This window comes from Pleurodeles waltl, chromosome 9 (assembly GCF_031143425.1).
Source record: "Pleurodeles waltl isolate 20211129_DDA chromosome 9, aPleWal1.hap1.20221129, whole genome shotgun sequence".
Classification (NCBI taxonomy): domain Eukaryota; kingdom Metazoa; phylum Chordata; class Amphibia; order Caudata; family Salamandridae; genus Pleurodeles; species Pleurodeles waltl.
The window spans coordinates 781,148,036-781,163,962 of NC_090448.1; the positions used below are offsets into that span (position 1 = coordinate 781,148,036).

Consider the following 15,927-nt stretch of genomic DNA (forward strand, 5'->3'; position numbering starts at 1 on the left):
TAGTTACTACAGCTGAAAAGGGACCCAAAAGTACTCCAACTCAGTGCAGGAATAAGTCTAGCATCACACATGCCAACTAATTTGTTAGTCTCACAGAAAATATTAGTTGGGGGCCTAAAATAAAACCCCATAAAAATAATGTTAAATTAAATTAGTTAATAATTAAAATTAAAATAAATATAATTTAATGTTAGTAATTATTTCTAACAAGAGTACATATTTTTAATTTAATTATAGAATATTTTATTAACCTTTTCAGCATTTATAAATTATAGTAACAATGTATCTTAGACTTACTACTGTTTTATTTAGTAGTAACCCTCACTTGCAAGTTAGTCTCGACCACTCTTTTTCAGGGGATGGAGACATGTAAGTTAAACTTTTTAAGTAACCTTACACTCATTTTGTGAATAGTCATAAGCCGTAAAATTACTCAGAAGTGCAAGAGTACATTACACATGTAAGTTTGCTCAAAAATTTAAGTTACCTTTGTGAATAGCAATGACAGTGTTAAACTCTGGGAAAAAAACGTACATTTGCACACAATGTAATTCAAGTTGATCTCCCCCTTTTCATGCATATCGTAGTCATTTTTCAGAAGAAAAAAACTTTTAGGCCTCCAAAACCCCTCTTTCCATTATGTTTTACACTGCATATATTTATTGTACGTGTCTCAATTGGGAACACGGTAAAATTGAAGTCAACAACTCTTAAATCTTAAAACTTAAAGAAGAGAACATAGAAATTCCTAAACACATGGCTTCTGAGTGCCTCTTGTAAAACAAGCCCTGTTTTGAGAACAGTGTACGTGATGTACCATGAATCTGCACAAATAATGATGCAAACATTGTGCAGCAAAAAATGAACCACTGTTCCCTTGCTGTCTCTGTTAAATTTAAGATCTCACAATGCTTTCATGCTTTCAAAACTCTAACTCCCAAAGAATCAATGGAGGGGCATTAAAACAGTGCAGTCAAAAGATTCACCCAATTAATACCTTCTTTGATACCTGAATACAGCAATCAACAACTGAAAGGTGACTAGTTAACCTTTTCAACCTGCACTGCTGCACTACAATTGACTCTTTTTTAGTTATTTTTTTATTCATTTGAGCGAGAAGCAACTGTTTTAGTATATATCTGTAAATGATATGGATAACTGTGGAATATGTGGCATATATGACAAAAATGCATGTATGGAACTAAAGAAAAGGCCAAACAATTACGTTTTTCTAGTGGCCAGTGTTATAACAGTAAGGTAGACATGCTTGATGAAGGGCTTCCACGCTGTTAACAAGTTGAGACTGTCAAATGACCCCTATTAAAAGAAACTACCAAACGTCTCAATTCAATCTTTTGATTCGCAATATGAACTCACACAGACACGGTTTTTATTAGTTTACATATTTTACTGTTACCTATACCTTTACAAAGCCAGGACAGCTGTAGATCCACTTGTGGAAGCCGCCACCTTGGACTATGAACTGTTTCTGTTGCAATAAATAAATATAAAGAACCCCTGCCCGTAGGTCCTCTTAATTCACTTTGTCCCCATTCCCTCCCAGACTGGGCATGATAGCTTTACTGATTGCCACCCCACCCACCCACCCCCAGCCCCAAGAAAATGTGTCCATGGATAAACCAAGGTCATAAATAGCACGTTCTTCTTGGTGGACTGCAGCTTTGTCCTGTGGCATCAAAACTTGATCTCCAATGATTTTCTATCCCTTGTGCTCTTTGCAAAACGTTACTGCTTTTAGAACCCAGGGGAATGTGCGTGCCCACTTCTTCATGTGCCGGGAACAGCTGGTATCCATATTTATGGTGCTCTCATTAGGATTCTCAAGAGCAGGGGCATATTGACTGACTACAACTGATGCACCACAGAGTTGCTGGACGGTGAAGACCAACCGAAGAGGGCCTGCTCTTGGATTTTTCCTGCAAACAGTTCCCCTCTGGAAGGGACTCTTTTGGCAGGGAGTTCCCCTCTGTGCCTACACAAGGTCACTGGAGCCACCATACTGATGATAGACCTAGAAGAGAAGCGATTGTGTGCTGTTGCTGTTTCCGACATCCATGTGGGCCTCACTTTCTTGCTCGTTTGGCACAGGAAGGGACGCAGCAGTGGTTGGGCATAAGTGGCGGTGGTATTGTGGGGGTTTGTGTGGAAGGTGGTGGGTGCCGGTAACTACTTAGCTTTTACTTCCACTCTGCATGCTGAGGCTGTTCTGTAGGTTAAGTCGGTTCATCTGAGCCTCCTCTAGGCTGCGCAATCGTCGCAGCTGTAGGTCATCCAACTTCTTCCACAGCTCCTGGCGCTCCTTCTCTTTTTTCAGGTCTCTAGCAGTTAGGAAGAAATAATAAAAATGGATGAAATGAGAAATTGTTTTCTATAATCAAGGCCAAAATAACTTGTTGGGTGTATCCGTGATGTGGTGTGATGTAGGCATGTGCATATTCAGCTACTCCTGTATGTTTTCCTACTTTCTATGAATTAGCTGGCCATTCAGGCGACCCATTTTTGGCGTTTAATGTAATTACCTTAGACTCTCTTCTAATATAGTTTTCATAACATCTGTAATGTGTCCTAAAGGGGCAGAGGGCAATGGAGACCTCATGCCAACATCTTAGTGGGTTCTCAAAGCACATTGGGCAATTGCAAAGTTTTAATATATATGTCCATACTTATCAATCAACCCAATGGATTACTTTAATTAGAAATCCCTTACAGTGCATGGCGGCCTACTACAGTTTTCGGGGGGGACCAGCTACTGGGTCCTTAAGTGCCAATAATGGCCCGTTCAAGAAGCATCACACCTAGGTAAGCACACTGGAACCACATAGTGCTACTTGGCAATACATGTCTTTTAGGACAGGAAATAATAATTTGTAGTTATTGGTTTGGAATGTGGATGTGATAAAAGCAAGGCTAAAAATGACTTTTGATGATTAATTATTGGGTTTGATTAGTTCTACCTTCCCTGCCTGAGCTCGTTTTTGGGTGGGGAGAATGAGTAGTAATAAATAAAAACTGAGCATGAAAAGACAAATATTTTGATTGTTAATGGCCGTAATGACTTATGGTTAGACACCCATTGTCATACAAAGATTGGTATTTACCCCAGCCTGCAAAAAGAGCGAAGAACCTGGAATTTAAAATTGATAATTCATTCTCAAATGCTGCTCAAGTAATGGAAGTGGTGTCTTCCTGCATGTACCACATTCAAATACTGAGAAAGATTGCCACGCCTACGTCCTTCGTAATAAGGCATATTGCAGTAGCAACATCCATAGGATCTCTTCAAATGCTCTTTATCTACAGTTATCGGACGGTTTGCTTTGTAAACTCCAGATTATCCAGAGCACAGCACCTAGACTAGTGGCAGCTGCTTCCCACTTCGTCCATTGCAAGATCATCCTACAGAAGGCCCACTGTCTCCTGGTGAGATGGAGTATATGCTTTAAAGCCTTGTGTATTGTTCATACATCTCTTTCCGGGGACCTCTCAGTCTCTATTCAAAGAAGCCTCCAGTCATACGCACCAAGAAGAACCTTGAGGTCTTTGAGAGCCAGTTTGAAGTTTGTCCTTAGATTTGTAGGTCTTGGATTAAAGGACTCTTTTTCTACTACCACTGCAAAACGTTTTAATTATCTTCCCCCTAACCTATTCGCACAAACATCTCTGCCTCAGTTTTGGCAAAAGCAGACAACGTGGCTGTTAAACTAATTTCCGTAGATCCATAAAGGGGTTGTCTGTTTATCACTCCTCCATTTGGTTAGCGACTTGAGGCCAACTTGCGATACTGCACTTTACAAATGCTGGATAACATAACAAAGAAAACCGTACCCATTTCGGGAAGCTTATAGCTACAGGAATCCACCATTAATTGATACTGAAAGCGATTAAGCTTTTGTACAAAAAAAAGGTTTAAATAGCTAAAAATGAAAATGCATTATCCTTCATCTCTATCACATTTCATCTATAAAGGTGTCCAAGTGGAAGCATAGTAAGTGCTCTTTTCCTGCTATCAGAAAAGCTACACATGAAGGTGTCTGTGGTGTCCTGTGCTTGCCTTTACTCACCCTATGCAGGTGTAGATCTTGTTTCTGTGAGTTGGGCAGACAGGATGTAGGGTGGAGCATATGGGGACAGAATTGTGGCCATTGTAGGCTCTTAATGGGGCACCAGAACCGCTGACATGTTATGCATCTTCTTCATAGTACACCTTGTGATCACTTAAAGAAACCACAACTGACAGGAGAGGAGATTTGTATGACCTCCTCTGTGCTAGTCAGCAATCTTTTCTGAAATAAATATTGAGGATCCATAACGTTGACTATGGACGATGGACTTCAATTTGGACGTGGCTTCCAATAGTGTAAAGCCTCACAGTTGCATGTGGAGATACGATACTATAAGGCTTCACACCAAATAGTTGCCTTCTTATAGCCCAATAAGACCTGAAAGGCCAGTAGCTGGTTCAAGGCCAAACTGAGAGTGAAACTGCAATCTACTGTGGAAGAATCAGGCACACATCTTAAGACTGAGTCAAATACAAGATTTACACCAAATAAGTGAGCGTTAAGGTGTCTAAATGAATATTAGGCAATGATGTGTGTTTCTTTTGCTGATGCTGCTACTTTCTAGGGTCTCAAATTGTAACATATGAGCATACTTGTAACATATGAGCATACTTACTGTTGCTTTTCTACTTTGTATGATGCTGTCAGGTCTTCAAAGAGTTTTCCATTCATTTCCATGAAGGTCTTGAGCACATTATAGATCAAGGAGACAATCGTCCTGTGGAAAAGGACAAGATATAACGAGATAAGTAAAGACAGGGGAAGAAACACACATATGGAAGACATATGGAAGAGACACACAGAAAAATGTGTGGAGGAGCAGGAAAAATGGGAGATGGGAGAGAGCAATGGATACAGAAGAGAAGGGCTCACAAAGGTGTTGAAAGGCATCAACAGAAAAAACAATTGTTCTAATGTGAATATCCATTATTTCATACAGTACATAATGATGGAGTTCAGTTAATTCTATGCACTCAGAAGCTTGATACGCAGGGCAACTGAGGCAGGTGGACAGACACTGATTTACCCTGGTTCACAAAATCGGTTCCAGTAGGGAAACAAGGATTTAAAATCTGAGTCCCTCGATTCAAAACTGAAAACCAAACCATTAGATCACATCTCAAACTAGCCTCCCTTATCTTCCAAGCTAGAATATTCCACATCAACTTAGACACTACATCATATCTCCTCCATTTGGCTCAAGATCCTTAAAATGTTTAGTGGGGCCTCGGCTGCATCATCCATCTCAGGGACCAACCCCTCGAACAATAAAATCCTCAAAATGTGCATCTTTTGTGAGTCCATTCAAATATAAAAAACCTTACATGAGTAACAGACAAGAAATGATCAGATGGGAAGCTAATAGAGGTAAGAAAAAAAATAGGAGTGAATATTCAGTTAGAAGCAGAAATGGATATTGACATGATGAATCACATTAAATGGTAGGGATAACAGTGAGGATGTACCAGAGGGAGACTCTTACGCCATTGGCAGATCTTCTGGGAGAGTCACTGATATGATTTTTTAATGGATTTGTTTACATCTTTTTTTGTGACAAAGAATCTATGCAATATATAGAAATATAGCTGAGTACCTGAATGAGAGGGAAGTTTTTAACCGAGGGGTTCCGTGTGACATCCGACAGCCTATGGAGTTGTCTATAATGCCATTCTAAACCACTTGATTAAAAATAAACCCGCTATTCACTGTTGGGACATCTATACACTTATGGTATATATGACTCCCAAAATCATCAGATCCTGCATTCAAAATATTTGCAGCCCAACAACCATAAATACATCATGAGGTGCCCTATTCTTAGAGGTTATTATGCACCTCAAAGGTGCAATGCCAGAGGGTCTCTTGGTCATTGGAGGTGATTAGAATGGGGTAAAGGACATCTCAAGATCAAGGGGAGAAGGCAGACCCTATAGGGGTCCCACACTAATGGCAAATTTCACAGAGGCCCTGGGACTCTTTGATGTTAATGCATATCTCACGCAAGAGAGAGGCTTTATCTTTTTCTCAGGGGCCCACAGCAATCTCTCCGGACTGGATTCTTTTTTGTTGCCTAGGACATAGGTGCATAGTTATTGAGGTCCAAATTCTGAATCACCGCCTTTCTGACCATTCGACAGTGAAGCTTTGCCATGGGACGTCAATGACCTGAGATGTGATGAGACTAGGCACATGGCCTCTTCAGGACAAGACATGTAGAGCACACATAGACAAGGCAATTGATATTTACCTCAGGCACAACCAGGCCTCAGTAGATTCTCCTAGGGTCCTTTGGGTGGACCTGAAGGCAACCCTCAGGGGATATATTATGAGTGCCCTCAATGGACAAACTCCAACAACAAAGAGCAACCAATCTTGAATTCCCCATTCTCTTCTTGAGTCCCAATACCACGCTAACCTGTTGCCTCATCTTTCTAGAGACATACCACACATGCAGGGACGGCTGCAGCAGCTTGTCACAGATGAAGCCAAGAAAGTGGCTGGCAAAATAGAACCGCATTTACCAATGGGGAGATAAGGCAAGGCCATTGCTCCATTGGCTCTGCCAAGACATCAGGCACTACACCCCAAAACTTCGTTCTCCACCAGCAATTTCACGGCAGAAGCACCACCATGAAAGGCTGGCAGGGAATGGGTGCATTGGCCCTAATGGGGGCCCCTGAATTGCCCATGCATTTGGTGTGGGCAGTACAGGGGCCCCCTTGGCCAGCACCATCGCAATGTTCACAATCTGCTTTGCAGACAGTGAACATTGCGAGATTGCTGGTGCACCCAGCGCACTACAGCATTTCCGCCGGCTCGATTATGAAACTGTGGTTTCTGCCCACTGACCTGGCGGGAAACTCGTAATGGGCCCGGCAGGGAGGAGGGATTTTGGCAGATGGGCTTTTCTGACCGCCAAAATCGTAATGACCTCCTAAGTTCTGGTTGGTGCTCCCTTTATCACTTCTTGCCAGGTCTGCCATATTTAAAGTGGTGACACATCCTAGGTTTTTATACCAGATCCAAAACTTCCCATATAAACTGCCCTAATCATTTTTCACTAGAATAAATTCCACTCTATGAAGCTTCCTTTGGAACTGAGGTTTCCCACTGGTTGTTCTACTGAAATGTTTTAAATCTATATATGAGGAAGGAATTGTTACAGCTCAGTTACAGTCTCCCAACTGCTTACTGTAAGCACATTGTGGTATGATTTACAGGGTGATCCCTCTTATGCGTTCTAAGAATGGGCACAACATGGGGCACACACAAAATGTGGTCTATGGGAGCAGGGTGTATCTACTCTCCCATCGCAGCCACCAAAACCATTATACAGATTTGGAGAGACACCCTTTAAGTATTGGGCTGGAATACACCACTATGGGCAGGAAAAGTATTTAAACAAGTACACAAGCTAGAGGATTTCTAATGGGGTATTATTGGGATCTCTACATTGGGTTAAGTGACGACCGGACTGGTGCCTACATCCTGTAGCGAACTCGAAGCAGAACATGAGTTACACCCCAGCCAGTTTTTCCAGTACCTCCAACTGCGGCACTCTAATACGCCATACATATCTGGCTGAGGCCCAACTGGTAGTTCAATCCTCTTGAAGAGAAGTTACACCTTGGAGAATGAGGGAAGCGTAAGATGACGTAAAAGTATTGATCAATACTGAATAAAATTACAAATCTGGAATCATTGCGCTTGGCTTGGGAGAAGGACATGTGGAGTCTCATGGATGACTAGTGGAGTGAGGCTAGAACGGCCCAGAGAGAGACTGCCATAGCGAGTAGACTGACTGATTCAAATCAATTATTTACACAGAGTATACTTTGAGACGAAGGTTGCGGTGTCCTCTCCCTCCTGTCTCTGGTGTACTTTGCAGGAGGGTGACCTAATTGATACAATCTGGGGGTGTCAGGTGCTAAATCTATGTTGGGGGTAGTTCTTTCTTGTCTAGGATCTGTGCTAACTTGTACAATGCAACCCACTCCAAATATGGTCATCTAACACATCAACGTTGACTTGGACATTAATAAATTAATCAATCAGGTGTTATTTGTATAGCGTGGCTTGTCACCCAAGTGGGTATCCAGGTGCTTGCTGCAGATGTTTATTTGAAGAGCCAGGTTTTGAGTTCCTGGTTGTTTGGTGGAGATGAAGGCAGTGGTCCAGGTAGGTCCTTGGTTATGGAGGGCTTAGTAGGCACAAGTCAGGAGCTTGAAGTAGCATCTTTTCAGGATCAGAGCCAATGGAGGTCCTTCAGGTGATGGGTGATGTGAGTTGTCTTGGGCAGGTTGAGGATCGGTCTGGCAGCTGTGTTCTGGATCATCTGAAGTCTTTGCATGACTTTGGTTGTGGTGCCTGAATACAGTGCTTTGCCTTAGTCCAGTCGGCTGGTGATGTGGTCCGGCATCACTGTCGTCCTTGTGCTGATAGGGAGCCACTTAAACATCTTGTGGAGCATGCAGAGCATGTGGAAGCAGGCTGAGGAAACTGCATTGACCTGGCGTTTCATGGAGAGTTTGCTGTTGAGAATGATGCAGAGGTTGCGGGTGTGCTCTTTTGATGTGGGGGTGGGTCTGAGCTCTGCTGGCCAGCAGGAGTCGCTGTAGAGGGCTGAGTGTCTGCCAAAGATCAGAAACTCTGTTTTTTCCGTGTTGAGTTTGTAATAGATAAAAACATTTTGCAACCATTAACCCCTAGCCAAAGCAGACAGAGACATAGCCTGACGCTGGAGGGAGCAGGATCCCCCCTCGACTGACGAGTGGCGAAGGGGACTTGAACATTCTAATCCTGTGGAGAAACTGATCTATGCTGCGAGAGGCTAACCTGCAGAAATCTTTAAAAAAAATTGGGAAACCTGGGGGTACTATCGAGGGATCAACATAGATCCATTAAACACATCGAATGATATCCTTGATGATGAAATTCGTAGCTAGCAAGTCTGAATGTACTTGCATAGAGTGGGAAGTCTTAGCTGTAGCTAAAACTGATGTTTCTTGGTTTATGTAGAGCGGGACCTAGGGTGATGGGACAGGAGTGTTGGATGACTCAATTTTATAAGTTACATTTTATTTTTATTATCTATTCCACTGTTTACTTAAAATCAATACAATGTGTTGTAACAAAAAACACAAAGAAGAAACAATTTTGGCCCTCTTCCACTCACCCCAATCACCCTCTGAAAATAACCCACCCAAATCTAAATGTAAAAAATAAATGTCCATCATCCTGCCACCCACCACCACCGTCTGTGCCCTCCTGTCACCTTTGTGCCAAAAGGAACGAGCTCTGCCCTGACCGCAGTTCTCTGAGAGCCACTGGCCAGGACGAGTTGTTTTCTCCTGTAGGTGCGGGATGCAGAGATCTGTGCTGACAGGAGAGAAAGTGGTTTGCACAGCATCTTCCACAATCTCTCACCTCTGTCAGGTTTGTGAAGACCCGGGTGAGGTGTAAGGAAGGCAATGTGACCATGACCCACCACTGCGCCCATGTCTCTTAAGACACAGGTGAGGCAGTGAAATAAAAGGGAAATGAGCATTCCCACTGGTGATTTCATAAAAACGGGTAACTATTTTTGTTTTCCAATGGTGTTACATCGCAGCAATGAAAAACGGAGCTTCCAGTGAAAGCTACATAAAACAGAAATGTTCCCATGGTCTCACTCTTGCCACTATCTGTGCTCGACTTTAGTGATATTGTGCATCTCCCAGGAGTCTTGATGCACACCCAAGTGGAAGATACACTTACTGGTTCCAGTGTTCTTTGGAGACTCGGTAGAGTGTGCTGAAGATTATCGGAAGGATGCTATGGCAGTTATCTTCAATCAAGCTTAGGATATATTCGTTGTTCCAGAAATACAGAGCCCGCTCTGCAACCTAAAAGAGAGAAGGAGAACACAAGTCAGCATAGGCAAGTTAACAGTTTCTAAGCTTTGGTAACCTCTCTTCTAATTCTCTTTATTAAGGAAGTGAACCAATGTTCAACCACTCTATTTTTCTGATATCTGTGTTACTGTGTGCTGCTTGAAGTTAAAGAAATTAAATAAAATATATGCCACGATTGTGGTTTCTTGGTTTCTAGAGAGAAAGAATAGATCTATTTCTTCATAATCCAGATTAACTACAGTTGCTGTGAATGCAATGTTCTACAATCATGTAAAATTGCATCTTTGAAGCTGTACGTCCAATTCCCATAGAACGCTATTACATAAAATGGTGGATATGAACGGACGGTTATTTTCTACTCTAAGATATGATTCAATGCATGGGTGCCTACTTCGGGACAGCCACCTAGTTGGAGCAACTGGAAAAAAGATACATAGTAGATGCTCAGGTTTGAGTCTGGCTGTATTGTATAATCAATAACACGCAACACTCTTTTCCATAGAAATATTCCAGATTTTATGTTATATTACAGTGCATGATGTCATGTGTTCTGTGTATTTTGTCTTAGTTCCCAAAGACTGCTACACAGCACTGAAGGCCATTTTATCTCTAAGGGTACAACAGCAAGTCACTCTTTTTTGTGGTATGCTCGGATTCTGCCAGCGCCGTGCGGATTACATAGTAGCAGCTCCGTTCAAATGGCATTCCGGTGCAGACCTGATACCACATGGTGGTAGACTGCATGAGCTGGAAACTCCTGAAAAGTGTTGATTTCCTGTTCAGAGCTGGAAATAGGCTACAGCATTGTCTTCGGATCATAATCGAGCCGGAAGCAATGCTGTCGCCTGCAGGGTGCACCAGCACCTTCGCAATGTTCACTGTCTGCATAGCTGACAGTGAACGCTGCAATGGTGCTGGCCAAGTGGGCAGTGCCAGGGCCCCCTGTAACTGTTCTCAGCCTTGTCATGGCATGCTGCCGCCATTACGCTGCTTGCGGAGAATGCGGTCGTAATCCCCAGGCCAGCACTGCTCTGGCAGATTAGGACCTCTGCCACCAGATGAGCTGGTGGTTCCCTGACGGCGCGACAGCCAGGGTTGTAATGTGGCGGTTGGACCATCGCATTGGCAGCGGTTCAGACCGCCGCCGCGAGTGTGGCGGTCTATAGACCCCCACACTCGTAATGAGGCTCATAGTGTACTGTATTTGCTGAATGGCTTTGCTTGAAAATAGATGGGGAGCTCACAGACTGGAATGGAGTAGTGTATTCCATAACAACTAGTAATATAATCATACATTAGAAGTGATAATGTAGCATCTCCCACAGTACGGTACTCACCTGAAAATGTGGACTGGCAATGCACCGAGCAATCTGCTTGAAGAGGGGTTCTTGGATCTTGATGAACTGAGAGGGCTCAATAACATCCAGGATCTCTTCTATTTCTCCCAGGAACATCACCTTTTATGGATGAAATGTACATTAATGTCAGCAGCAGGGGGTAAGGGAATAGTGCAAAAGATGAGGAGGTGAAGATGTTGCAAATTGAATTTAACAGGTTAAGGAACATTGTTTAGAGAGAAAAGAAATGATGTGTTTTTTGAATAGTGAAAGAATGAGGAGTGGGATAGGATAATGAGGAACAGGGCATTGAGGAATAATCTGGTGAGGAGGGTCTATAAATAATGTAGAAACACAGAATTTTAGGAATACATTGAATGTACATTAGGAAGTAGGCTACAGAGAGAAGAGGGTAAAAGCAATAATGTATGAGAAGAATTTACAGGATAGACTGGCAAGGAAGAAGGCTGGAGAAGTGAGCGCTATAGAAGTGGAAAAGAAGGGAACTGGAAAGGGACACGACATTCTGTAGTTTTAGAGAAAATAACGAAAATCCAAATTTGTATATATAGGAACACAAAGGATTAGCGACTCCTCCCGATCTCGTGCTGAGATCTGATTGGCTGCCAACACTCCCACAAGGAAGTGCTGGCAGCCATCTTGGGACTTGGCTTCAGTCGAGTCCCAGAAAACAGGTTAAAAAAGAAAAGAAAACGAGCTCTGGTACGGACACCCTGACCCCTTAGCTCTTGTGGTGTGGTTCTAGAGGGACCACCCCAGGGCTAAAAAGCATCTCTTTTTATTTTTGCTACAAATCTGAGACAGGGTTGCGAATACGGGGAACAATTTAAAACAAAAACACAGCACGGCCCCCCCCTGTGACAGCAATGGTGGCTCTCGCGGGAGGCGTGGATCCAGCTGGGAACAGTGGGGACCTTCAGGCTTCCACCACAGTCCCCAACACTGTGTTTGAGTGCCCTGGGGAGGTACTTAGGTCACATGGCTGGACCCCGGGGGATCGGGTCTCGGGGGTCGAGATTGGCCCTGTGGAGGGGGGGCCACGCGGTCCACCTTCCGAACCCAAAAAAACAAAAAGCAACAAGAAAAATTAGACTGGGTCCCGGAGGATGGGGTCCCCCCCAAAATAATTAGGCTGGGCCCCCAGGTCGAGATTGGCCCTGAGAAGGAAGGGCCACGCAGCCTCCCTTCCCCCAAAAAATATATTAGGCCAGGCCCCAGGGGATGTGGTCCCGGGGTCAAAATCGGCTGGGGGAGAGGCGGCATGCGGACCTTCGGCAAATTACTGCTGTGCATGGTCCAATGCGCAGCGCGGGGTTGGGTGGATATAGGGGTTAGCTGCAGGGCGTGGCTGCAGGCCAGGCCCTTTGACCATCTGCCGTCGTGCACAGCCGAAGGCCATGTAGGCAAGTAGTTTGATTAATGTATAATAATGAAAATTATTTTACGGAGAAATTCACTGAAAAAAAATAAAGGTTACAGGGAAGTTATAGTTAGGAAATAGAATTAAAAAAAACATGAAAATCCGCTTGAAAAACCAAAGGTTATGGGGACATTATAGTTAGGCTCACATTTTAAATGACCATAGAAATTCACGTGTTCTAGTTACATTTATCTCAAGTAGCTATAACTTGTGCCCTAAGGTAGCTATAACTCGCACCCTCGCCATGCACTGCTAAATATCCCACAAATTACGGCACTCATGACATCTTTGTTAACTTCACTGATAATATCAATGTAATATTTGCAGTAAACTTTTTGAGGAAACAACTGTGCATGGCGGGGGCCCAACCTATAGTTACCTTAGGGCACAAGTTATAGTTACTTGAGATAACTAACTATAACAGGGCCTATCCATAACGTTCCTGCAACCTTTGGGTTTTTATTTTATGAGAATATATACACATTACCTAATAGCGGTTGATCTTTGGCTCCATTTGACAAATTTTCACATTATTTTCCAAAAAAGTTGAGTCTTGTTGTGCATGGCAAATTTCAGGAGACCGAGAAAAAGAAGGATAAAAAAAAGTGTGTTTCCCATGTTGTTTCCCATAGACTCTTTAGACACGGCTGCAGTCAGAACCGCTGGACAGAATTACACCAAATTTGGCAAAAAGGTAGCTTTTGGTCCACAGATCACCCTTTTTTATTGTAAATTTGTTCAGTAGTCCAGTAGTGGTGATCCCCAGGGCCTGGGGGTGGGGGCTCTGCAGGGCCCCCTATTTTTTTTTTTTTTTAGCCCTGGGGAAGTGGTGATCCCCTGGGCCGGAGGGGATGGGTCAATGCACCCCCCCATATATTTTTTAATGTTGTGTCTGGGAGCTGGTGGTCCCCGGGAACTAGTGTAGTATGAACCCCCCTCCTAAATTTATTATGTAGCTCCAAAGAGGTGGTGATCTGTGGGGCCCCAGCGGGGTCTGCACAGCCCCTGATAAAAAAAATATTTTATGTATCCCCAGGGAGGTGGTGGTGGTCCCTAGAGTACGGGGGCGGGTCCACGCAGCCCCCCTAACTACTTTTAAGTTGGTGCCCTGAGGAAGGCCATGGGTGGCATGGGGTTAGGTTATTATAAGGGGCCATGCACTGCTAATTACCCCACATATTACAGTACTCAAGAAATCTCTGCTATCATTATGGATAAGATCAATGTTATGTTTGCATTAAAATTATTAAGGAGAAACCTGTGCATGTGGGGGTGTGTGAGTTATAGTTACCTTGGGGCATGAATTATAGTTACTTGAAATAACCATAACTATAATTGCTGAATTTCTAAGGTTTTGTGTGTGCAAATTCAGAACCTAACTATAACGTCCCTGTAGCCTTTGTTTTTTTAAGTGAATATATATATATATATCTATATATATACAGGGAGTGCAGAATTATTAGGCAAGTTGTATTTTTGAGGATTAATTTTATTATTGAACAACAACCATGTTCTCAATGAACCCAAAAAACTCATTAATATCAAAGCTGAATATTTTGGGAAGTAGTTTTTAGTTTGTTTTTAGTTTTAGCTATGTTAGGGGGATATCTGTGTGTGCAGGTGACTATTACTGTGCATAATTATTAGGCAACTTAACAAAAAACAAATATATACCCATTTCAATTATTTATTATTACCAGTGAAACCAATATAACATCTCAACATTCACAAATATACATTTCTGACATTCAAAAACAAAACAAAAACAAATCAGTGACCAATATAGCCACCTTTCTTTGCAAGGACACTCAAAAGCCTGCCATCCATGGATTCTGTCAGTGTTTTGATCTGTTCACCATCAACATTGCGTGCAGCAGCAACCACAGCCTCCCAGACACTGTTCAGAGAGGTGTACTGTTTTCCCTCCTTGTAAATCTCACATTTGATGATGGACCACAGGTTCTCAATGGGGTTCAGATCAGGTGAACAAGGAGGCCATGTCATTAGATTTCCTTCTTTTATACCCTTTCTTGCCAGCCACGCTGTGGAGTACTTGGACGCGTGTGATGGAGCATTGTCCTGCATGAAAATCATGTTTTTCTTGAAGGATGCAGACTTCTTCCTGTACCACTGCTTGAAGAAGGTGTCTTCCAGGAACTGGCAGTAGGACTGGAAGTTGAGCTTGACTCCATCCTCAACCCGAAAAGGCCCCACAAGCTCATCTTTGATGATACCAGCCCAAACCAGTACTCCACCTCCACCTTGCTGGCATCTGAGTCGGACTGGAGCTCTCTGCCCTTTACCAATCCAGCCACGGGCCCATCCATCTGGCCCATCAAGACTCACTCTCATTTCATCAGTCCATAAAACCTTAGAAAAATCAGTCTTGAGATATTTCTTGGCCCAGTCTTGACGTTTCAGCTTGTGTGTCTTGTTCAGTGGTGGTCGTCTTTCAGCCTTTCTTACCTTGGCCATGTCTCTGAGTATTGCACACCTTGTGCTTTTGGGCACTCCAGTGATGTTGCAGCTCTGAAATATGGCCAAACTGGTGGCAAGTGGCATCGTGGCAGCTGCACGCTTGACTTTTCTCAGTTCATGGGCAGTTATTTTGCGCCTTGGTTTTTCCACACGCTTCTTGCAACCCTGTTGACTATTTTGAATGAAACGCTTGATTGTTCGATGATCACGCTTCAGAAGCTTTGCAATTTTAAGAGTGCTGCATCCCTCTGCAAGATATCTCACTATTTTTGACTTTTCTGAGCCTGTCAAGTCCTTCTTTTGACCCATTTTGCCAAAGGAAAGGAAGTTGCCTAATAATTATGCACACCTGATATAGGGTGTTGATGTCATTAGACCACACCCCTTCTCATTACAGAGATGCACATCACCTAATATGCTTCATTGGTAGTAGGCTTTCGAGCCTATACAGCTTGGAGTAAGACAACATGCATAAAGAGGATGATGTGGTCAAAATACTCATTTGCCTAATAATTCTGCACTCCCTGTATATATATATATACCAGAGAAATTCAGAAGCTATAGTTAGAGCAAGTAACTATAACTCGTACCATAAGGTAACTATAACCCGCGCCTCTGCCATGCAGTTTCTTAAAAAATTTGACTGCTTATGTTTAATTGATATTTGTATTGACGTTGTAAAAGTTGTCATGAGT

General features: G+C 43.0%; 1 protein-coding gene across 2 annotated transcripts in view; it reads right to left on the reverse strand.

The window, feature by feature from the left end:
• Positions 1-248: 248 nt before the first annotated feature.
• The window catches only part of PPP2R5B (protein phosphatase 2 regulatory subunit B'beta), a 387,315-nt gene continuing 371,636 nt past the window's right edge, over positions 249-15,927 (reverse strand). The window contains exons 10-13 of one of the 2 annotated variants that reach the window (XM_069207984.1): positions 11,314-11,433; positions 9,840-9,967; positions 4,699-4,800; positions 249-2,339 (exon numbers count right to left, since the gene is read on the reverse strand). In XM_069207984.1, the coding sequence (XP_069064085.1) occupies positions 2,192-2,339; positions 4,699-4,800; positions 9,840-9,967; positions 11,314-11,433 (498 nt within the window). In that variant the 3' untranslated portion in view covers positions 249-2,191. The remainder of the gene's footprint in view (positions 2,340-4,698; positions 4,801-9,839; positions 9,968-11,313; positions 11,434-15,927) is intronic. The other variant, XM_069207985.1, reaches the window with a different exon arrangement.